At 35.3% G+C, this 26140-nt stretch overlaps 2 protein-coding genes and 1 non-coding gene across 4 annotated transcripts; all 3 read left to right on the forward strand.

Annotated features, from left to right (window-relative positions):
• The first annotated feature begins 3874 nt into the window (after positions 1-3874).
• On the forward strand, positions 3875-6017 carry LOC127074079 (NADH dehydrogenase [ubiquinone] 1 alpha subcomplex subunit 2). Of its 2 annotated transcripts, none has more exons than XM_051015363.1 (4): positions 3875-4054; positions 5249-5341; positions 5477-5583; positions 5778-6017. In XM_051015363.1, the coding sequence occupies exons 2-4, from the start codon at positions 5256-5258 to the stop codon at positions 5879-5881; spliced, it is 297 nt and encodes a 98-aa protein (XP_050871320.1). In that variant the 5' UTR covers positions 3875-4054; positions 5249-5255; the 3' UTR covers positions 5882-6017. The 2 variants fall into 2 exon arrangements, with proteins under 2 accessions (XP_050871320.1, XP_050871326.1); XM_051015369.1 differs by having other exon boundaries at positions 5254-5341.
• A 3133-nt stretch (positions 6018-9150) lies between these two features.
• LOC127074095 (DELLA protein RGL2) lies at positions 9151-11096 on the forward strand. The gene has a single exon (XM_051015379.1). It carries the CDS (start codon positions 9200-9202, stop codon positions 10976-10978), a length of 1779 nt encoding a protein of 592 aa, XP_050871336.1. The 5' UTR covers positions 9151-9199; the 3' UTR covers positions 10979-11096.
• Positions 11097-11125: 29 nt separating this feature from the next.
• On the forward strand, positions 11126-11197 carry TRNAH-GUG (transfer RNA histidin (anticodon GUG)). Its single transcript has one exon. It is a non-coding gene; the product is annotated as a tRNA-His (tRNA).
• Positions 11198-26140: the final 14943 nt, after the last annotated feature.

The following is a 26140-nucleotide window of genomic DNA, read 5'->3' on the forward strand; positions in this document are numbered from 1 at the left end:
GCATGGATTGTATCGAGTTGTACATTACTCTACAACCATGTATACCGTCTCAACAGTCTCAACTAACCGATCAAGATGCAGCTGGTGAAGATGCTGCAAATGATGCACAATGGTCAGATGAACTCAACCCAGAAGCAGAAGTAGAAGTCGACGTTGTTGATGAAGAAGAAGAGGAGACCGAGATACAGGTTGATCACATGTTGAACAACGACGATGAAGATGATGCTCAACCACCACCAATACCTCCTAGTCATGCCTACAATCCTCCTCAACATATGACAAATATGGATCTTCACGACGATGAAACATCCGACAGTGTCTTCTATAATCCGTATCCGAGACCAGTAGGCGAATTAAAGGTGGGAGACATGTTTCGTACCAAAGAAGAATGTGTGTTGGCAATCAAAAAATTCCACATGAACAACTTTGCTGACTTTACAATGAAACACACTGATTCTAGAAGGTATGTTATCGAATGTCGTAACATGCTTTGTAAGTTTCATTTGGCTGCATCTTACAAGAAGAAAAATGACTCTTGGGAGATCGCTTCAATAGACCCACCGCACAGTTGCGTTGCAACTAACGTTGAACAAGATCACCGTAAACTGAGCACAACTTTGATATGTCAAGACATTTTGCCATTGGTAAATAAAGACCCATCAGTGAAGGTGAGTATAATTATATCCCATATCCGAACAACATATAATTATACTCCATCTTACAAGAAAGCATGGATTGCGAGGACAAGGGCTGTTGAACAGGTTTTCGGCAACTGGGAGGATTCATTCAAGGAATTAACCACGGTTTTTATGGGCACTAAAAACTTATGTCCCAGGAACTGTGGCAATTATGGAGACAGTGCCAACAATGATGCCAGACGGAACCTGTGCTACAGGTAATAGAATATTTCACCGTCTCTTTTGGGCATTTGACCCGTGCATCAAAGGTTTCTCTTTCTGCAAACCTCTCTTGCAAATTGATGGCACTTGGTTATACGGAAAATACAAGGGTACTTTGCTCATGGCGGTTGCACAAGACGGTAACAACAATGTATTTCCCATTGCCTTTGCTCTTGTTGAAGGTGAAACGGCTGGTGGATGGGGTTTCTTTCTTCGACATCTCAGAACGCATGTCGCTCCACAAGCCAATCTATGTTTGATTTCTGATAGACTTGCTGCCATTGAAAGTGCCCACAACAACCATGACAACGGATGGCATGATCCTCCTTCTACACATGTCTACTGTATCAGACACATTGCACAAAATTTCATGCGTGCTATAAAAGATAAGAATCTTCGTAAGAAGGTGGTGAATGCTGGGTATGCTTTAACTCAACCGTCATTTCAATATTATCGTGATGAAATTCGACTGTCTAATGAAGACGCGGGGAGATGGATAAATAACATCCCAGTAGAGCAGTGGACAAGAGCATTTGACGGTGGTTGTCGATGGGGCCACATGACAACAAACATTGTGGAATGCATGAACGGGGTTTTCAAAGGAATTCGAAATCTGCCGATAACCACCTTGGTAAGATCAACCTATTATAGGTTGGCTTCTATGTTCGCAACCAGAGGTGAAAGATGGAGTGCAGTGTTAATGTCCGGACAAGTATTCAGTGAGTGTTGCATGAAGGTCATGAAACAGGAGAGCATTAAAGCTACGACACACGCTGTAACAGTGTTTGACCGTCATAGACAAAATTTCAGCGTCCAGGAAACAATGGGCAACAACGAGGGGAGACCAAATTTAGCCTACGCTGTTAGACTACACAGAAGTTGGTGCGATTGTGGAAAATTTCAGGCCTTCCGCATACCTTGCTCCCATGTCATTGCAGCATGCGCTTATACTCGTCAAGACCCTTACACCCATTTATCTGATGTGTACAAGGCCAACACCATCATGAATGTATATAGTCAAAGCTTTTCAGTACTACCAATGGAGGATTACTGGCCTCCATATGAAGGAGATATTATTTGGCACAATGAAGAGATGCGTAGAAAGAAGAAAAGAATGCCAAACAGCACACGTATCAGAACAGAGATGGATTCCACAGATAAAATGATAAGATTATGTAGTATCTGTCGTCAACCAGGACACAACAAAAACAACTGTCCCAATCAAGGAGCATCATCTAGATCTTAAGCTTTTTGTAACATTGTATCTAGATCTTAAGTTTTTTGTAACATTGTATTTCTGTAACAATCAATCATTATATATCATTAAGTTCTTGTTACAACGAGTTTCATAACCAACATCAGTACAAAACATCTGAAAACATAAATAATTCTAACTGATTACAACAATCAAATTAATGTCGTCTCGACCGAACATCATTTCCCTAGCATCCTTATCAGTCTTCATTCGCACCCAACCAAAGATACTGTCAAGTCTCTCAATACTTCTGATTTTTTCCCCTTCTGGTATTTTCCCGTCTAACCATCGAACTAGCTCCCTCTTCAGTTGATCTAACGTCGTGATGTTCCAAAACAGCATCAGCAATTGAGGTTTGTCTCTCGCATAAATCACCTTACCGTATCGGCGACGAACACCAAACATGATAGCCAAATGATTATATGAGTTGTGGAACAATTGGTCACACAACGCATCTATTTATAAGACAAAAAAGGCATTTTATGAGGGAGTCGCCAATTGAGTTGGCGCCTCCTCTTAAAACCTACACATAGGCGCCAATTGGATTGGCTAGGGCACCTGCCCTAGCCAATCCAATTGGCGCCTCCATTCAAGTTTTAACAACAGTCGCCATATGAACAACTTTCATGTTCATAAAAAATCCATTTGAAACTTGGAAGCTCATCATTCATTTCAAAACATTATAGGTCATTTTGACAGAAACCCTAATTTTGGGTCAAGTTCGCAGGGACCTAACTCACTCATTTTTAATTATTTTGAGGTGGGACTAAGTGCATTGCAAAATTTGAGATGTCTACTTCAAATGTTATGTTGGACAAAATTTCATATTTCTAAAAGAAACACATGCGATAGTGCAAGACATTATAGGTCAGATAACAGTTGAAAAACTCAGAAGTCCAACTTCAACTGCCCATAACTTTCTCATAAAAAATCCAAATGATGCAAAATTTATGTCCAAATTCATTGTCTTGAAAAGATCTACAACTTTCATGTTGGAGGTTTTGCCATTTGAGGCTTTTTTAAGGGAGTCGCCAATTGAATTGGCGCCTCCTCTTAAAAATTACACATAGGTGCCAATTGGATTGGCTAGGGCACTTGCCCTAGCCAATCCAATTGGCGCCTCCTTGCAATTTTTAAGAGGAGTCGCCAATTCAATTGACGCCTCCTCCTAAAAGTGGGGTAGATTGGGAATTTTGCTGAAAACTGGGGTATTTTGGGATTTTTTTTCAAAAAACAGGGTTATCTCGGTAAAAAAACCTTATAAACACACACTAGATGTTAACATCCAAAATGGAAACGATGCATACGACAAATCCTTACTTCAGTAGAAAAGAAATTTCAAGATTAAATTTTTTTTTGAGATATATATACAATGTAACGAGAAATCCGGTATGTATTTTATATTTACGTTTGTGAAAGAGTAAAATGTGATTTTTTAAAAGTCATTTGTTACCATTTTATTTGTGAGAAATTTATTTATTTATAAATAAAATAATCAATTTTAAAAAATCTCATCTAGATTTTCAAAAAAATTAATCTCTAAAATTTTTATAATTATTTTAAATAGATGTTGTTTTTAATAACTTCATCGAAAAATCAATTTCTGAAAATCATTTTTATTATGATAATCAAATAAATTATTTTAATTTGTTTTTACATAAAATTCTAAAAATTCATCTTTAAATTATATTTAGATTATTTTTGTAATATCTAATAATCCACTCTAATTTGTTTTCCTTTTTCTGAAAAATAAAATTGATTCTCGAAAAAACCAAACAAGAAGGAGAAAGTTAGCGTTTTCCATATCTCATTTTGTCCCTTCCGCAGCTGCTTGTTCCGCCGGAAGATCTTCCGAGTTCCGACTTCAGTCTTCATCGTCTAACAAGATCGTATTTTGCTGGTATTTTCGTTACCTTTGTTCTCAACATTTTTTATCTTCTCTCTTTGAAAATATTCTCATTATTTCTCTTATAATTCGATTGATTTTTTGGATATAGGAAATTCTGTATTCAATTGCATTTTCCCGTTAGAAATTTAAAATTAAATACCCAAATTTGTATGTATATGTATAAAGATACAAAAGTAAATACCCAAATCGGTCTTTGAAATTTGAAATTTTAGGGTTGTATCAATTTAACCCTCACATTATTATAATGATCCTGAAATTGTAAAATTTTAATCAAATTTGTCCATTAGTTGTAATATGGGGATGAGTTTGAAGCTAAGTGAATAATGTAAGGGATGCATTTGATTATAGATTTAGACATAGGAACAAGTTTGATAAACATTCTGAAATTCTAGGGTTCATTTTGACATATTGAGTGTATCTTTTTCACAAGGCAAAATCTTTTTTGAGTTTGTATTAGGGTTGTCAACCGAGGATCCCGGAAAATTGTGGTTTGTTCAGATCGTGCTACATGCTAGAGCGCCGCTATATAGTCACTAGGGCTGTCTTAAGATTTTGGAGGCCCCGTGTAGGTTAGTTATAGTTCCTTCCAATGTGAAAAAACAACTAAAAGCTCTATTTAGTTTTGGTTTAACCTTGAGCAATCTATCATGAGACCCTATTTAGCTATAATTTAACCGTATAAAATTTGAGTTCATGTGTTGTAGTCTATCTTGCACACCCTCAAAGACGGCTGACCCTATCTATAGTCACTATTTGATAACACTTCGTAGTAAATAAGTGTATCTCACGTAAGTGATTTATTCAAATTCTGCCATGCTATAGCAACTATTTGATGACGCTTGTTTAAATAGCATACCAGAGAAAACACTTTTTGAATCGTAAAAGTCATTAATATGAATGTACAGAAGGGCATTTGAATTTTGTTAGTGAAATTACAGGGCGAGCAAAGTACAGTTAAGTCTTGACATGTTTGCAATTGTAGTCCCTCTTTGTAGGAGCATAGCTATGGGCAGTGTGAATGTTATTCCACTGATTGTATCTTTCATTTCAGAAATATCATACTTATATATTTTCCATTATTTCTCTATATTCTGTGTTTTATCCATTAATTCATATATCTTGAATTCGGGTTCCTAACACCTTAAGATGAGAAAAAGTCTCACAAACTTTATATTTTTGAGCTAGGAAAGAAATGGCATGGAGAGGAAATCTTTCAAAGAACATAAAAGAGCTTCGACTTTTGATGTGCCAGTCATCACCTGCAAGCGCATCTGCAAGGTATATTGTTTCTTTTCTCTGGACCTAAAACTTTGCAGTATTATTTTTAAATATCTTTTGTTGCTTCTTAATTAAATCGAATGTCATACATATTAAAATCTTTAATGTGTGCTTATTAGTTTTTTGTTATCTCAGGGAATTTGTTGAAAAGAATTATAAGGAACTAAAGACATTGAACCCAAAATTGCCCATATTGATCCGTGAATGCAGTGGAGTCGAACCCCAATTGTGGGCAAGATATGGTATCATGCATTTTAAATCTCATTCTTTATTTATTTGAATTTCCCATCCCATGATTTGCATTCACATTCCAGATCATCTTTGCCAAGCTTTTACCTCCTTAGTTCCTTAACTGGGAATTTTATGAAATTAACATTAATGCATCAATACTCAAAATATGCTAATCAACATTGTTACTTTAAAATCTTTATACTAGATCTGGGTGTTGAGAGAGGCATTAAACTGGAAGGCATGACAGAGCCACAGATTTTGAAAGCACTTGAAGATCTGGTAAAAGCAGGGCAATCTCTGAAAGCTTGAAATTACTTATTCACTTTCTGAAATGGAATAAATGTTGTTGTTCTGTTGCACTTCTTATTACAATGTGTTTCTAGAGTCATTTTAAGAATGAATATGAATATTCTATGTTGAAATATATGGCTATGCATTTTGAGTATATTTAATGTGGTTTAAACCTAATTTATATGATTCAGCAAGCAGGTATAAGCATTGAATGCTATTTCAAATTACCCATACAGCTTTTGCTTGTCTTGAATAATAGAGTATAGTTAGATGAACTTGTAACAAATCCATGGATCATAAGGGGAAATGTTACATGCATATGATACTCTGAAGATATTATTGTAACAAACTGTAATCGGCTTAAACTATAATCATCAAAAGGAGTAAAAAAAAAGCCAGTGGAACATGCACAGAAGAACAGAAAAATACAACATGGCTAAAATCTTGTAAACTTAAGGAAAACATTGTAGTAACTGAAGAAATGCAATTTCCTCTTGGTGTGTCTCAAAGTAGGAACTGGTAAACCCTTTTGTCACAACCAGAACATTGAAACAATTTCCTTTCACAAGGGTCATGGCTTAGAAGCTTCTTCGATGTCTAGGATATCAATTATTTCTATCTCTTTTGATAAACTTTCACTTTTTATTCTAGCTTTGTTATCTTTTCAATGGCAAAAGAACTTGGTGTTAAATGTCCAAAAAGATTATGCGAAAGTATAATTTCTCAAATGTCAAAATTTCATTAGATTGTTTTGCTGATATCTAAATAACGAATAGATAGGGGAAATGATGATTGGGTAGGGAAGATGGGTTTTTGGGCTGTCGTTTAGAAACTTTAGGACATATTTTAAATGATTCAAAATAATGAAATATCAATTCATTCTATTCCATACTAGTCCGCTTTAAATGATTCAAAATAACGAAATATCACTTCATTCTATTATCTCACCTTACCGTGAATTGATGTCGTTGATGCCGTCAAGAACAAATCAAAATATGAGATAAAGATTGAGCTTCTTAAACAAATACAAGAAATTATATTAGCTTTTACGAAAGATAGAGAAGAAGAAAGAAGAAGAATCAAAATTGGTTAAAACTGTTTTAATATTCACTTCCTCAATAAAGGTTTAAAGATTACAAACAAATAATAACAATTAACCTCTCTCATCAACCTGAGAGAACTAGTATATTTATAGACTATTAAGCTAACTTAGGCTACAAGCTAACTTAAACAAAAGACGAAATTCAACATGCTAGCAAACTTAGCATTTCGACCAATGCATACTTGAGCATACTTCGACTACAACATGCATAATCAGCATGTGAACAAGCTTCGACTGTATGTTAAACCTTTGTCGAACCAAGAAGTTATCCTTGTCGAGATTAGAGTTCGATCCAAATTCTCACAAATCTCCATCTTAGAACAAAATCTACAACATCAAGGAAACAAACTAACTTTCTTCATGCAGCTTTATCAACTGGATACAGTGGAAAAATTTGCAGTTTGACAATGCCTTAGTGATCATATCTACAACATTGTCATCAGTCGAAACCTTTAGCACTTGGACTTCTGCATACTCGATTATCTCTTTGACGAAGTACAAACTCACATTAATGTGCTTGGTTTGCTCATGATAGACTGAAATCTTCGACATGTGTATTGCACTTTGACTATCACATTTAACAGTGATAACTCGACCTTGTCTCGGCACAACAGATTTTATTTCGACAATTCGACCATACCTCTATCACCGACACTGCCAAGTCTCTTATGCCATAGCCCAGTCTTCGAATTTTGTAAAACTTTACCCTTCTTCTTCTCAAATCTATCACCTCTCTTCAAGAATTTTCTTTTAACGGACAATCCTTCGCCAGTTGAAGATGGTTTATGCTCCTTTCGTTTGTTCAAGTCCTTGGAGTACAAGGCAGATTGAACATCTTCAAAGGTCAACGAATCTCTTACATACAAGAGAGTGTCTTCTCCTTCTCTGATGGTGTAACATCCATTGTCTCTGATTCTTTCAACGCTTCTAACAAACCCTGTTGAACAAGAAAGTCTTGCATCTTCAAGCGCCACAAATCGAAAAGATTCGCACTGGTGAATTTCTCAATCTCATACTTTGTTGGCGACATCTTCTTTTCCACGCTCACCGCACCAGTTTGTTGTGAATTGATGTCGTCAAGAACAAATCAAAATATGAGATAAAGATTGTGTTTCTTGAACAAACACAAGAAATCTTATTAGGTTTTACGAAATATAGAGAAAAAGGAAGAAAAAGAATAAGAATTGATTAAAACTGCTTTACTATTCACTTTCTCAATAATGGTTTAAAGATTACAAGTGAATAACAACATATAACCTCTCTCAACAACCTGAGAGAACTAGTCTATTTATAGACTACTAAGTTAACTTAGGCTACAAACTAACTTAAACAATTGGACTTAAACAAAATGCCAAATTTGACATTCTAACAAATCTAGCATTTTGACTACGGCATAATTGAACATATTTCGACTACAACATGCATGATCAGCAAGTGAACAGGCTTCGATTGCATACTAAACCTTTATCGAACCAAAACCTACCTATGTCGAGAGTAAAGTTTAAAAGATAGGAGTATTAAACTAATTTAGCATTAGAGTGCGTTCATTGTGTTAAATAGATGTAAGTTCTATGCAAATAAACAACTTAATCAAATCAAATGTTTAAGGATAAATAATTTCTAAATAAAAGATAACAAGTCATTTTTTCAATAAAAACTATAGCTGATTTTCATTAACTATCTAAAAGAGCATGTGAAAAAATAAATTAAAAATAGCTTCTAGACATATCTTAAGTCTTTCAGAAACAATTTTAAAAATGCTTATTTTCCGGACATATCAAATACATCATCTTTATTTTCATGTCATCACTTACGCCATCTTTGCTGGCCTATGCCTTCTCGACAATTTCATAATAGAAAAATACTTGTATGAATCAATACCCTTTTTTTACCCTCTTATATTGATAGTTTTTGAATTATTATCGATTTTAATGCCCTTTTTATCCCGGCCACCTTAATCATATCGACACATTATCATTATGGTGACAACATCAATGCCAACAAAAAAACATCAATGTTAATTTGTTAACTCTACTACATGGATTTAGTGTTAGAACCAGTCAACTTCATATTAAAATAAACAGAAACTATACCTTAATAATTAACCTATGAAAAAGACTAATAATAATATTAATCATATTAATCTTCTTATATAAAGATAGAGAATAAAGTGCTTAAAGAAAATAACTAGTTTGAAACTCATATTACTAAAGAAAAATTTGTTTCAATTTGCAATGGAAAATTTATACAAGTTTGGTGAGTTCAATTTCAGTGCAGTTGAAGACAAACTTAGTTCATCCAATGATATTTTCTGGGAAACAAAGAAACTTACTGAAATAAAAAGTGTTCAATTTTCCGTAGCAGAAAATCTAGGAGATTTTAATGGAAATGAATCTCTATGCTCTAATTTCGGTTTCTTTCAAGATTATCCATCACATGAAGACGAGTTTCTTCTTTCGACCGATCAGCAAAAGTATCAAGATTATGAAACTTTTGATAACCTACAATTCGACATGGTTAACTTCGATGAACAACTATGTCCAACAAAAGTTCTTCCACTTTGTGACATAGAAAATGATAGACAATTCTACCAAACTCCTTTAGCGCCGGTTGAGATATTGAAGAACTATGGCAAAGGATTCAAGAAATTATTGTTACCGGATGAAGGAAAAATTCTTCATCCGGTTAATGATTTCGGTTTAGTCACGAACAACCAAAATGAAAGAAAGTTGTCAACTGCGGATATCATGAAGGTAGCTGGAACGAGATTCATACAATCGTCTTCGGAATCTGCATCATCAGGTTTGATTCTTAATCACCCTTTTGGCTTTTCGTTTTCTGGTTTATCAGATGGAGAGAAAGAAGATGTTTCACTCGCTGAATCACTCTTGGCTTGCGCTGAAAAAGTTGGATATCAACAGTTCGAACGCGCTAGATTTTTCTTACCGCAAATCGAGTCTTTATCTTCGAAGACAGGTAACCCGGTTAAACGCGTGGTTCATTATTTTGCTGAAGCTCTTCGTCAAAGAATCGATAGAGAAACCGGTAGAGTTTCCGTGAAGAATATGCAAAAGGCGGAGTCTTTATTTAATCCCGAAGAAGACACCAAGGATCTAAATCCGACACTTCTCGCGTTTATAGAAGATCTTCCGTTTTGTAAAATTTCAATGTTCACGTGTGTACAAGCTTTGATAGAGAATGTTAAAGATGCAAAGAAGATTCATGTTATTGATCTAGAAATCCGAAAAGGGTTACAATGGACAATCCTAATGCAAGCACTTCAATCAAGAAGCGAATGTCCACTCGAGCTTCTAAAGATAACAGGTATTGCGAGCGGAAACATAGACACCTCGAAGCAAATAGTCGAGGAAACTGGTAAAAGATTGAAAGATTTTGCAAAAAGTTTGAACGTACCTTTCTCCTTCGAAATAGTTGTTGTATCTGATTTATTACATCTAAGAGAAGATCATTTTAAGATAGACTCGGAAGAAACAATCGCTGTTTATTCTCAATATGCACTACGAAACAAGATTCAACAATCAGACCAACTCGAAACAATCATGCGAGTTATTAGAACTATAAACCCTATAGTAATGGTTGTTATAGAGATTGAAGCTAACCACAACTCTAAATCTTTTGTGACACGTTTCATCGAAGCACTATTCTACTTTAGTGCGTTTTTCGATTGTATAGAGGATTGTATGAAAGGGGACGAGGAAAACAGAATGATACTAGAATCAAAGTATTTTGGTCACGGTATAAGGAATACCGTCGCTGAAGAAGGAGTCGAGAGAAAAAGTAGAAATGTTAAGATTGATGTGTGGAGAGCATTTTTTAGTAGATTTGGAATGGTGGAAACAAAATTGAGTATGATGTGTTTGTATCAAGCTGAATTGGTAGCTAAAAGATTTGCTTGTGGAAATTCTTGCACATTTGATATAAATGGAGAGTGTCTTGTTATTGGATGGAAAGGGACACCAATTAACTCTGTTTCTGTTTGGAAGTTTATTTGATATGTTTGGTAAATGTAAAGTAGGAGAAATTTTGTTTCTTAATGTTGAAATATTTATGTGTAGTTAAGCTTGTAATATTAATAGTTTCAACTTAATAAAAAGAAGGTTTGAGGGAGATATAAAACTTGTGCAGAAAAATTCACAGTTGTGGCTGTAGTTTAGTGGTGAGAATTCCACGTTGTGGCCGTGGAGACCTGGGCTCGAATCCCAGCAGCCACATTTAAAATTTTGGTTACAGACCCATGCATGATACGGGTTGATTTAAATTTCTCTGTATGATTAGTAATAATATTGTTACATTATTATATGGTGTAAATCAAATTTTAAAGTCATAAGAGATTGATATACTATTAATAAAGTTTGTAACGATATATATTATATATTATTTTAGAATTATCTATAATATTATTAATGACAATTGTAATTGTGGGTAATTATCTTTGCCATAAATATTATGAAAAATTAAATGTAAAATCATATAAGAGGATAATAATAGTTTAGTTGTATAAAGATTTTTTAATTGATATTAAAATAAGAAATTTAATTTATTTTAATAAAATAAAATAATTCTTTAGAAAAAAATTACTTATATAAATATAAAATGGGTTTGATGATTCCGAAAAATAACTCTTCAAATATATATATATATATATATATATATATATATATATATATATATATATATATATATATATATATATATATATATATATATATAAAAGTTTAAAGTTTTTAGATTGTTTTTGGGGATTGTTTACAAAAATAATTCACTTTTTTAGAAAAATTCCCAAAATATCTCTGGTTTCAAAAAAAATCTCAAACTATCCCAGTTTTAGGAGGAGTCGCCAATTGAATTGGAGACTCCTCTTAAAAATTGAATGGAGGCGCCAATTGGATTGGTTATGGAAGGTGTTCTAGCCAATCCAATTGGCGCCCCTGTGTAGGGTTTAAGAGGAGGCGCCAATTCATTTGGAGACTCCTCCTAAAATGCAATTTTTGTGTTATAAATAGATGCGTTGTGTGAGTAATTGTTCCATATCTCATATAATCATTTGGCAATCATGTTTGGTGTTCGTCGCCGATACGGAAAGGTGGTTTATGCGAGAGACAAACCTCAGATGCTGATGCTGTTCTGGAACATCACTATGTTCGATCAACTGAAGAGGGAGCTGGTTCGTTGGTTAGATGGGAAAATACCAGAAGGGAAAAAAATTAGAAGTATTGAGAGACTTGACAGTATCTTTGGTTGAGTGCGAATGAAGACTGATAAGGATGCTAGGGAAATGATGTTCGGTCGAGACAACATCAATTTGATTGTTGTAATCAATTAGAAATATTTTTGTTTTCAGATAGCTTATTTTGTACTGATGTTTGTTGTGAACCTCGTTGTATCAAAAACTTAATGATATATAATGATTGAAGGTTACAGAAATACAATGTTACAAAAAGCTTAAGACCTAGATGATGCTCCTCGATTGGGACAGTTGTTCTTGTTGTGTCCTGGTTGACGACAGATACTACATAATCTTATCATTTTATCTGTGGAATCCATCTCTGTTCTGATACGTGTGCTGTTTGGCCTTCCTTTTTTCTTTCTACGCATCTCGTCATTGTGCCAAACAATATCACCTTCATATGGAGGCCAGTAATCCTCCATTGGTAGTACTGAGAAACTTTGATTATATACATTCATGATGGTGTTGGCCTTGTACACATCAGATAAATGGATGTAAGCATCTTGACGAGTATAAGCGCATGCTGCAATGACATGGGAGCAAGGTATGCGGAAGGCCTGGAATTTTCCACAATCGCACCAACTTCTGTTTAGTTTAACATCGTAGGCTAAATTTGGTCTCCCCTCGTTGTGGTCCATTGTTTCCTGGACGCTGAAATTTTGCCTATGACGGTCAAAGACTGTTATAGCGTGTGTGCTAGCTTTGATGCTCTCCTCTTTCATGACCTTCATGCAACACTCACTGAATACTTGCCCGGACATTAACACCGCACTCCATCTTTCACCTCTGGTTGCAAACGTAGAAGCCAACCTATAATAGGTTGATCTTACCAAGGCGGTTATCGGCAGATTTCGAATTCCTTTGAATACCCCGTTCATGCATTCCACAATGTTTGTTGTCATGTGGCCCCATCGACAACCTCTGTCAAATGCCCTTGTCCACTGCTCTACTGGTATGTTATTTAGCCATCTCCCTGTGTCTTCATTAGACAGTCTAATTTCATCACGATAATATTGAAATGACGGCTGAGTTAGAGCATACCCAACATTCACCACCTTCTTGCGAAGATTCTTATCTTTTATAGCATGCATGAAGTTTTATGCAATGTGTCTGATACAATAGACATGGGTAGAAGGAGGATCGTGTCATCCGTTGTCATGGTTGTTGTAGGCACTCTCAATGGCAGCATGTCTATCAGAAATCAAACAGAGATTGGCTTGTGGAGCCACATGCGTTCTGAGATGTCGAAGAAAGAAACCCCATCCACCAGCCGTTTCACCTTCAACAAGAGCAAAGACAATGGGAAAGACATTGTTGTTGCCGTCTTGTGCAACTGCCATGAGCAAAGTACCCTTGTATTTTCCGTATAACCAAGTGCCATCAATTTGAATAATAGGTTTGCAGAATGTGAAACCTTTGATGCACGGGTCAAATGCCCAAAAGAGACGGTGAAAGATTCTATTACCTGTAGCACAGGTTCCGTCTGGCATCATCGCTGGCAATTTCTCCATAATTGCCACAGTTCTTGGGACATATGTTTTTAGTGCCCATAAAAACCGTGGCAATTCCTTGTATGAATCCTCCCAGTTGCCGATAACTTGTTCAACAGTTTTTGTCCTCGCAATCCAGGCTTTCTTGTAAGATGGAGTATAATTATATGTTGTTCTGATATGGGATATAAGTATATGTTGTTCTGATATGGGATATAATTATACTCACCTTCACTGATGTGTCTGTCGCATCTCGAAAAATACGATTCCTCGCGATGGTTGCGGAAAAAATTATGTTCGAACAGAGTCGCCACCGAACTTTATTTATCCCAATGAAGGGATAGGAAAATATCGATAAAACCTTTGGGAAATGGAACAGTGGTCATCGCAACCATATTCGGGTTCGGGAGTGGATTACGTAAGGGGAAGGTATTAACACCCCTTATGTCTGTTGTACTCAACGGGAACCTTTTAGTTCTAATGTGTGTTTCGAGTGTTAATTTATGATTGTTTGTTTATCTTTGGGTTATAAAATTATTAAAAATAGAAATGGATGAGAACCTCAGAAAAGGAAAGGGGAGGTTTTTTATTAGTGTGCTCGCGAAGATACAGCAATCTCCTGCCTACGTATCCTTATGGTATAATAAGGAAATCAGAGCATTCGTAGTTCGGGGAACTACGGTTGGTTGGTGTCTTTTACCGAACAACTGTTTAGATCGCATCCTAAAGGATAAACGTTGGCTTGTCTACTCTCGGCGGAGGCTTAAGCATTGGTTTGTTATGCACATTAGAAAGGATTAAATGGTGTTCTTTTTTAAAAGAGTTTTGGTTATACGGAAGTGACAAGTTGGATTAATATGTTGGATGTTTCGATTGGTTGAGATGTTTTTTGGTTGGATGACGATTACTCGGATAGTCGAGTAAGACAACTCGTATCCTAATAGTCGGGAAAGGGAATAGAAGACTCTAGACCACTTTCTTTTTCATCCTTAATTATAGAAAGGATTTGGTAATAGTTAAAGTGTTTTGAACGGATGACGAATGCTCGGATAATCGAGTAAGACAACTCGTATCCTAATAATCGGGAAAGGGAATAGAAGACTCTAGACCGCTTTCTTTTTCATATGGGTAATTATGAAAAAGATTGGATAATAATTAAGGTGTTCTGAATGGATGACGAATACTCGGATAGTCGAGTAAGATAACTCGTATCCTAACAGTCGGGAAAGGGAATAGAAGACTCTAGACTACTTTTTGTTTCATCTGAATATTTATGAAAATAAGGTTGCGTATGGTTGACGTATTTTAGAATGAACAACAAGTACTTGAATGGCTGAGTAAGACAACTCATATCCAAGCATTTGAGAAGCGGAATTGAAAACTCAAGACCATTTCCTCTTTCATACAGTTTGTTATGAAAATGATTTGATTAGGTTATATGTTGGTGAAAAAATGACAATTGTTCGACTGGCCGAGTAAGAGAACTCGTATTCAAACAATTGGGAGAGAAGTTGAAGACTCAAAGTCATCTCCTTTTTCATTTCGTTATTATGAAATAATTTGATTTAAACGAGTTAGGAAAGTCTGTAGAGGAACGACAATTATTTGACTAACTAAGTAAGAGAACTTGTATTCAAATAATCGGGGAGAAAAATTGAAGACTCAAAGTCATCTCCCTTTTCGTTTCTTATTCATAAAATGATTCGATTTGATTGTGTTTAGGTGGATTAGGAATGACGACTATTTGACTAACCGAGTAAAAGAACTCGTATTCAAATAACCGAGGAGAGAAATTGAAAACTCAAAGCCATCCCCTTTTTCATTTCCAAAATGAAAGGGTATTTGATTGTGATTGAGCATTTTAATTTGATTTGGATAAAAAATACTCAATGTTGGATCGAGGTTCTAAATTTGTGTTTATGAATGAAATGAATTCTATTTAGTGTATTGTTCTTCTACTCGATAAAATCGAATAGGTCTCATTGTAAGAAAGCCCAAGAGTAAGCTATGTGAGGTTGATGGCGATGCTTTAAAAGCGATCGACTTACAAAGGGTTTGTTTTGAGAGTGGGCTTGATGTTAAATCAAGAATTGTGTGATTTTAACGGTTTAAAGTGATTTGGAATTGATGATGCAATTGAATGAAATCGTGATTGACGTGATAGTGATTTTTGTAAATGAGTGTGAGATTGTCGTGGAATGAGAGTTGAGATGATGGTGAAGCAAATTAATGACTTTCTAATAAACAGAATTAATTAATTATAATTTGATCAAATCAACTATTTTAATATAATAAAAAAAAAATAATCACCAAGAATCATTTGATTTAAACCAATATATTCAAGATAATTAAAATTAATTATTAAAATTAATTAATTTAAATAAATATCCATTAATTAATTAACTTATTAAATGATGGAAATGAGTGAACCGCAATGTGCTCAAACCGGTTAAAGCGAAATGACAATATAATTTGTGTCATACGCGAGATCATAACGCGGTGAATTATCATATTGATGTATTGTATCTTTGGTGGCATAACAGTATCAAATTGCCGAATCCACGGATTTAATCCAATCTAACGTAATAAACTTAAATAGTAGCAACGCAAAATTATATTTACATGTTAAGTCTCAAAACAAGATACAGTAGCAATTCACCAAAGCTAGAATCAAAATGGAAACATACCAAAACTAAATAGAATCATATTTAATCAATATGCAAACACTATCTATTTTCCATAAAAATAAAGAAGATAAACATAAAGAATATATACCAATATATGAAAAATAAGTTTTAAAAAAAGAAATAAACTATATCTCAATGAAATATTAAGGCCTAAATTTCATAATCAAGTGCGAAAAAAACTGAAACAAGAAAGAGGTAGCAGAAGTTTACATGCTTGTTTTTGTGATGAAGATTAGAATTTACTTGGCCATGATATCATTATACCAAATTATGCATTACATATAAATGCAAACTAAATGGAAATCCAATAAAAGAACACAACATTTAAAACCTTAAATGTAATCAACAAAGCAAGATTCACACAAAAAATTTCATACATTTCAAAGTACAAAGCTACAACAATCTTCTTCTTTTCTCTTGAATTTAAAATGCAAAAAAAAACAAACTTTAAGCGAGGCATATTATAGCAGTGTAAGCTAAAAACTCAATTAGTAGAATAAACTTCAAGCAATCGGTACATTCATGGCAGTGTAAATTTCAAGCTAATTGCAGCAGCCTAAAGACCATAAGTAACAGCACGTTCACGACAATGTAAATCCAAGACTTAACGTGCAGCAATATCTAAACTACAAATAACAACACATTCATGATAGTAAAAATCCAAAGCTAATGTGCAACAGTATCTAAACTACAAATAGCAACACATTCATAATAATACAAATCCAAAAAAAAAAAACTACAAGTACTTGCATATTACAGAAAGGTGAAAATGTTTGACATTTTATTTAATTACACAAACATTTTATTACTATAACAAACATTAGGTCCAACATTTTATTATTTGAAATCAATGGTTGCAACAGGTCATAAAGTATTGTAAATGACACAAGTTACTCAATAAAAATCCAAAGGTGTACAATCAACTCAAAATAGTACAGAGCGAGTATCCAAAGAGTAGGCATGTACATACCCTGTACATTTCAATTAACATATGCAGTTTGCATTGAGTTTTACTAGCTCATGACTTCAAGTAAAAAAAAAATCGGACAATCAATATAACCAATGAGCCACGACGAATATGCGACATAATCAAACAAAAACCAAAAATGGAAATCAAAGTAAAAGATATGGTGCAATGTAACACAGAATCAAGATCTTAAAATAAGTTTAACATTGCAACAATATTTTTACCGAGTGCGGAACCGTTACAATCGTCGGAGGCTGGTTAATCCGTGTGGATGAGTCGTGAAGTCGGAGGGTGTTGTTGATGTGGAGCTCGCGACAGCGTTATGAATGGAGATGTTGTAAAAGCGTGACCGCTGGAGACGGAGAAGAGTGGAGGAGGACGAACGTTGTTGTCGGCGGAACGCGGAGATGGGTCGAGATTGGAAGAGACGGAAACGGCGGAAGGTTTGAGCTGTCGCCGACAAAAGTTTGTCACGGTGAGCGGTTGGAGGTGCGTACGTTTATCGATGGCGGCTTTGGTGCTTGGTGCGGTTGTCGCTTGGTGTGGGTGGCGATTTTGTGAGGTTTATGGTGGTGGACACGGTGAGGCGTGTGTTGGGGTTTTGTGAGGTGTGACGGCTTTGTTGTTTGGACATGAGAGAGGATGAAGTTTGATGGTGAGATCATGGTGGTTCAGTAGCTTGAATAGTGTGATGTGTGGTGTTGTTCACGGCGGTTTAAGGGTGGAGGAAAATGAGAAGAAGCTTTTTCTTTTTCTTTTTCGTTTCTGTTTTCAGAATGTGTTTTTGGTGAGTGAGAGGGAGATTGGAGAGATGAGTGAGGTGAGGTAGTGATGTGTTTTTATTTCTCTTTTTTTTTGGTTTTATTCATCGGAAAGAGAGAGTCCGTTGGTCAGTAATAAGTGACCTCCTTATTTCCCTCAATGCTAGCTATCACTATATATCCGTTGGAGTGGAGAATACCAGCTGGCAATCACAAAGAATCAAATGTGCAACCTTATTATATACTTTTTTAAATTAATCCTTATTAAATAAAATGTGGTCTTCATAAATTTCTAAACAATATTTTAAGTTAATAAATTCTGATTACTTTAGTTGAATGATTAAAACAAGAGAAATAGTGACCGATTATAAATAGAAGTGGATGTGAATTTGCTCGAAAAATTAAATCAGACACACTAAAATGATCAACACAAAATATACTTATTGAAAAAATACAGCGTTTCTTCAAATTCTGAAATAAGTTTGCACCGGTTAAAAGGCTCAGGCGGGTCAAAACGCAACTGAAACATCCGCTGAAAAATACAACGAGCACACCAGGTTAAACTACATGAACCACAGATTAATAATACTGGCGTCCGTAATTTTAATTTCGAAACTTTTTATCCGCTGATTTTGTCCGTACTTGAGGAACGATTCATCCGATCTGTCTGTATTTTCAATAAATTTATCCTGACTGATATTTCAAGTATTATTAATGATAAAAATGCATGTTATGCTGTACATATGATGTAAACTGAAAATGAAATCAGATTTACGAAAATTTAAATATGGCCGGACAAAATTGGGGTATGACAGCTGCCCCTATTTAATTAACTTGAACCAGAAGGTAAGAATGACAACAGTCTTCATACATTCGTAGTGGAAGGTAATTAAATACGAAAAGACCCAAATTTTGTCCTTTGAAATGCAAGGAAGAAATGCAAAAAAGAAAATGCAGTGAGAAATACAGTAAGAAAAATTATCAAAAAGGTAAAATGAAACAGTCGAGAATCTCTGGGAATCGTCAGAACAGTATCTTGGATGTCATAATCGAGATATTCCGATAATGGAATGATACCTCAACTAAATCTCAAGACTTTTCCAGGATGCTAGAGCAGTATCTCTAAAAAGTTTGGCATGAGGCTCTTCATATTGATGAAGCAGCATCTCAACAGCAAAAAATTAGATTCTCTATATCGAGTCAAAGCAACATCTTATCTGATAGAATTAAGATATTCCAGACCAAAGGAATGATGTCTTAATTAAATCTAAGACTCTTCGAGGATACTAAAGCAATATCTCTAAAAAAGAATCTGAAATGAGACTCTTCATATTGATGAGGCAGCATCTCAAACAGTAAAAATGAGATTCTCTGTATCGAGTCGAAACAACATCTTATATGATAAAATTAGGATATTCCAGCAAGGGAAAGATACCTTAATTGAATCTAAGACTCTCCGAGGATATTAGAGCAGTATCTCTAAAAAAAACTGAAATGAGACTCTTCATATTGATGAAACAGCATCTTAAACAACAAAAATGAGATTCTCTCTATCGAGTCGAAGCAACATCTTATATGATAAAATTAGGATTTTCCAGCAAGGGAAAGATACCTTAATTGAATCTAAGACTCTCCGAGGATATTAGAGCAATATCTCTAAAAAAATATCTGAAATGAGACTCTTCATATTGATGAAGCAGCATCTCAAACAGTAAAAGTGAGATTCTCTATATCGGGTCGAAGCAGCATCTTATATGATACAATTAAGATGTTCTAGCAAGGGAAAAATACCTTAATTGAATCTAAGACTCTCCGAGGATATTAGAGCAGTATCTCAAAAAAATATATGAAATGAGACTCTTCATATTGATGAAGCAGCATCTCAAAAAGTAAAAGTGATATTCTCTGTATCGGGTCGAAGCAGCATCTTATATGATATAATTAAGATGTTCCAGCAAGGGAAAAATACCTTAATTGAATCTAAGACTCTCCGAGGATATTAGAGCATTATCTCTAAAAAAATCTGAAATGAGACTCTTCATATTGATGAAGCAGCATCTCAAACAGTAAAAATAAGATTCTCTGTATCAAGTTGAAGCAGCATCTTATATGATAGAATTAAGATATTCCGAACAAGGGAATGATACCTTAATTGAATCTAAGACTCTCCGAGGATACTTAGAGTAGTATCTCTAAAAAATTTGAAATGAGACTCTTCATATTGATGAAGCAGTATCTCAAACAGTAAAAACGAGATTCTCTGTATCGAGTCGAAGCAGCATCTTATATGATAGAATTAAGATATTCCGAACAAGGGAATGATACCTTAATTGAATCTAAGACTCTCCGAGGATACTTAGAGCAGTACCTCTAAAAAAATCTGAAATGAGACTATTCATATGGATGAAGCAGTATCTCAAACAGTAAAGATGAGATTCTCTGTATCGAGTCGAAACAACATCTTATATGATAGAATTAAAATATTCCAGCAAGGGAAAAATACCTTAATTGAATCTAAGACTTTTCGAGGATATTAGAGCAGTATCCCTAAAAAAATCTGAAATGAGACTCTTCATATTGATGAAGCAGCATCTCAAACAGTAAAAGTGAGATTCTTCAGATAAATGAAGCAGTATCTCGAACAAATGAATGAGATTCTTCAGATAAATGAAGCAGTAACTCAAATATTCGTCTGTTGGGGAAATTTTTGAAAAGACTCCTTTTGAGGGAGATTTACTAGAAATGCTTTGCAGGAGAAAAAACTCATAAGAGACTTTTTAGGATAACCTCTGCTTGGGGAGCAATGACTGTAAAGCAAAATGCTGGGAATATCATTATTAAAAAGTTGAAAACCGATTTTGTGAGATATAATCCCACGAGCATATGCAGGGTAATAACTTCAATTTGGAATGAGGAATGTCCGAGACATATACGAATGACCTTGGATCCTGTTATTTTATATTTGATTTTGTATAATGTTCCATTTTAGGTGGGAAATCCAGGCATGTGATGATGCATGGGATGTATGCAAGTATGCAATTTCGCTGGGGGATATTTGGTTGTGCATGTAGGAATGAGAATGATTTTTATTTTGTTGAAATTCCCATTTTGTGGGAGTGTTATGCATGAGTATGTTGATGATTGATATGACTGTGTTTTTTCTTAATTCTCTTGTTTGGCAGGAAATTATGCATGAAATGATGCATGTGATGCATGTTGGAATGCAACTGGGTAATTGGATGTTTTTGTAGGGTTTAATTCTTGATTGCCAATGAGGTTGGACTTTAAATGGGAACTGCCAGATGAGAACTGGTGAAGGAGACCGAACTGCCAGATGAGGACAACACTTGAAGGATATGTTACCAGACGCGAACTGGTAAAAATGATTGAAATGTCAGATGGTACTGAATTTGTTTTTGTTTGTCAGACGGAAACTGACTTTTAAAGTAGGCTACCAGACGAGAACTGGTGAAAATAATTGACTACCAAACGAGAACTGGTATCGAAATAGGTGACCTACCAGACGAGAACTGGTATTAAGAGATAATTTACCATACGAGAACTGGTATTTGGCAAATGATTTGTCATACAAGAACTGATTTTTGATATAGTTTGCCAGACGGGAACTGGACTTTGGAATAAGTTGCCAAACGAGAACTGGATTTCGAAATAAATTGCCAGACGGGAATTGGGCTTTGAAATGAATTGTCAAACGAGAATTAGACTTTGGCGTCAGATTTTGGGTTTCAAGGCTTTTTGATGTCAGGTTCATATTATGGGTTAGACCCGATGAATTTTATGATATGCATGGTTTTATGTTAGAGCAAAGCGACATGACTAATGCATGATGATGATTTATGTAATGATTGGAAGGTTTCCAAAATGCCCCTGCGCGAGTATTGGAAGATAAGGTTCTTTGCAACAAGGCTTCTTATCTATCGAAAGGTTATTGGATGGGTGGTAGCGTGATTCCCCGACACTCATCCTGAACTCTACAGTTGATGACCATGCGAAAAAAGATTTTGCTTGAACAACTTGAAAACATGGAGAGGACATGCTCCTATATGGCTCCTCCTGCCCCAGTTTGTTGGGTCTTTGCGGACGTTTACCTCGAAAGGATTTCGAAAGCAAATGTACCATAATTTGGAGATGGCTTGCCCCAGAATTTTGATCCATGAAAGGATTTATCCTTGGTTAACCGACTCTTGGAGTGGTTGACTTTTCTGTGTTCTTGAGGTAGCTTGCCCCGGTATGAGTGTTGAAGCGACTTAACTCACCCTAACTGAATATTGAAGGGGTCTGCCCCTGGCCACCAGAACCTCTAGGTGATCTGCCCCTAGTTAATAGAGTGCTAAGATGATTTACTCTAGATCAACTGATTCTTGAAATGATTTGCACATTTATTAACAGATGTTGGAGACTGTTTAAGACTGGCAAATTCTTGGAGTAATTTTCCTATGATCAACTTGATGTTTTGGGTGGCATTCACCTGATTTGTGGGTTATGAGGTAGTCTTGATTCTGGTCAGCACCAACGAATGTCCAAGTTCCTTTGATTGTTCCTTATTGTTGGAATTTCCCTAACGTCAAGTACTGTCTTGCAGTTAAAATTGTTTGTTCAGAAATGGTAATTTTAATGCGATACTCATGCAAGTTTTGAAAAAGAATCATTTATTGGAATGATGTGATAATATGTGACAGGTGGACCATGAGTCCAAATGTAATGCCGATTTAGCAATTTAAAGTGTGAAAGACTCAGAGAGAATAATGACATTGATGTTGAATATTAGCAAATTCTTAGGAGTCAGTTTACGCAACTTTGCTGTAATATGCTTTCGGAAATAACCCTACCTCAATTAGGTCTTTTGAGGGTTGTAACGTGGCATGGTTCACGGTTATCGAAACAAAGGATATGAGGCTCAAAATTGTTTATGTACCCACCCTTCTTCACGATGAACTCCAATCCTATGCTCAGTTAATTCAAGATACACATTCAACTTTTAAGAGAGTTTGCAGGTGTAAGATCTCTTGAAATGACAAACACTTTATTTTCCTCTTCATGGATATTGATGATCCTTTGATTCTTGATATGGTGGTCACTAAATCTTGTTTTTATTTTGTTGAGGGTTTCTGTGACCACCTTTGATTTTTCTTTTGATCTCTAACTTTTGCATGAACCGCTTTTTGAAGCTTTAGTCCATCGGGATTGCCCCGGTTTTTGCCTAAGTCTCCTTTTGGGGTATCGACTTAGCGGGCTTTTCTTTGATTCTTTTTTTGAAAATTTGTGACTGCCAAGTCAATGGTCATTCGGAGATCAACCAACATAACTTTTGGATTTTGCAAGGTTCCTTCGACACTTCAGGATGTGTGCGAAGAATATCATGTGGTTGGTCCTCAGACAAGATATTTCGTCTGGTAATCCGAATGTGTAGTTAGATTAACTTAACACTACCCTGCCCCAGGTTTAATGTAAGGTTTTTTAGATCCGAAAGAAACTCCTACTTCTAGGCTCGAAGTGGTTGACTAGGGATTAACTCCTTATCTCTCCAGTGTTTGGGGATTTGAAACAATGTCTGTACATCATCAGTAGGATTTTATCCGAAAGCATACAGTCAGCAATTATGGGTATTTTGTTTTCTTCATCCTCCCTTAAATCTTTGCTAAAACAAAAGTTATGATAAAGAAAAGTGAATGGGAGAAACACTGATGTATTTTTGTTTTTGATATAAGAGAAGAAAAATGAGCGAATGCGAGATAATTAATTCAAAACATGCATCATTACTTCATTAATATTACCATTAAAAACAAAAATGTTTAAACACAAGCAGCTTTTAACAACAAAGAAACTACAAATGCAAAAATAGAAAAAAATCAGTCCAACGATTGCCAGTGTTGAGGATGTCTTCCTGTCTAAACTAATGGCATTAGAAGATACTCTATGAAATCTTTGAACTCATTCTGACGAGAGATTAACGTGCACCAACAGGCTTCCTTCTTCAAAGGATATGTACCTTTTGTCGATCAATTGTTGCACTTTAGCCTTGAAAGCATTGCAATCTTCAGTTGAATGCCCTATTGTTCTGGCATGATATCCACATTGCACATCAGGATCATATCCAGGTGGGTATGGTTCTGACAGTGGCCTGAGAGACTTGGGCTCCACTAGCGAGCTTTGAATCCGACATGGCAAAAGTTGACTGTATGACATAGGGATTGGATCGAGAGGAGCATTCCTTCTTTCCAGATTGTTTCGAGGCCTATGCTGGTTCAGATGCTGATTCTGATATCCTTGACCACGAGATCTTTGATTTTTATGAGGAACAGTCCATGGTTCCTTGAATGGTGCTCTAGGCCTTGCCGGTTGCCTATAAGGATAACGTGGTGTTGGAAATGGTGATTGCTGAGAAGGTGAAGAACCATAAGGTTTGGCTGGTGCATCGTGAGAATACCCAACATCTGCCATGACTGCATTTATTTCATCATCTTCTTCCTTTTGGGAATCACTGAGGGATTCTGTCTCGCTAGCTTGGTTGCTCGAGGCACCTTGGATTCTTCCACTTTTAGGGCACTCTCGACGCGTTCTCCAATTGTCACTAAGTGAGCGAAGTCTGATGCTGCGCTGCTAATCATCCTTTCGAAGTATGGATTTTGTAGGATGTCCCTGAATAATTCCATCAATTCTTTGTCTAAGAGTGGTGGCTCAACGCAAGCCGCTAACTCTCTCCATCTTTGGGCATACCCTCTTAAGGAATCATTGTCTTCCTGAGATAAGACTCTTAGCTGCATGCGGTCGGGAGCTATGTCCATATTATATTTGTATTGCTTCAAGAATGCGTTAGCTAGGTCCAACCATGATTGAACATGATTCCCTTCTAACTTCATGTACCAACTCAATGATGCCTCAAAACTAGAATCAAAATGGAAACATACCAAAACTAAATAGAATCATATTTAATCAATATGCAAAAACTATCTATTTTCCATAAAAATAAAGAAGATAAACATAAAGAATATATACCAATATATGAAAAATAAATTTTAAAAAAAGAAATAAACTATATCTCAATGAAATATTAAGGCCTAAATTTCATAATCAAGTGCGAAAAAAACTGAAACAAGAAAGAGGTAGCAGAAGGTTACATGCTTGTTTTTGTGATGAAGATTAGAATTTACTTGGCCATGATATCATTATACCAAATTATGCATTACATATAAATGCAAACTAAATGGAAATCCAATAAAAGAACACAACATTTGAAACGTTAAACGTAATCAACAAAGCAAGATTCACACAAAAATTTTCATACATTTCAAAGTACAAAGCTACAACAATCTTCTTCTTTTCTCTTGAATTTAAAATGCAAAAAAAAAACAAGGTTCCAAGTTTTATAAGAAAAACAAACTTTAAGCGAGGCATATTATAGCAGTGTAAGCTAAAAACTCAATTAGTAGAATAAACTTCAAGCAATCGGTACATTCATGGCAGTGTAAATTCCAAGCTAATTGCAGCAGCCTAAAGACCATAAGTAACGGCACGTTCACGACGATGTAAATCCAAGACTTAACGTGCAGCAATATCTAAACTACAAATAAAAACACATTCATGATAGTACAAATCCAAAGCTAATGTGCAGCAGTATCTAAACTACAAATAGCAACACATTCATGATAATACAAATCCAAAAAAAAACTACAAGTACTTGCATATTATAGAAAGGTGAAAATGTTTGACATTTTATTTAATTACACAAGCATTTTATTACTATAACAAACATTAGGTCCAACATTTTATTATTTGAAATCTATGGTTGCAACAGGTCATAAAGTATTGTAAATGACACAAGTTACTCAATAAAAATCCAAAGGTGTACAATCAACTCAAAATAGTACAAAGCGAGTATCCAAAGAGTAGGCATGTACATACCCTGTACATTTCAATTACCATATGCAGTTTGCATTGAGTTTTACTAGCTCATGACTTCAAGTAAAAAAAAAAAATCGGACAATCAATATAACCAATGAG

This window comes from Lathyrus oleraceus, chromosome 1 (genome assembly GCF_024323335.1).
Source record: "Lathyrus oleraceus cultivar Zhongwan6 chromosome 1, CAAS_Psat_ZW6_1.0, whole genome shotgun sequence".
NCBI lineage: Eukaryota > Viridiplantae > Streptophyta > Magnoliopsida > Fabales > Fabaceae > Lathyrus > Lathyrus oleraceus.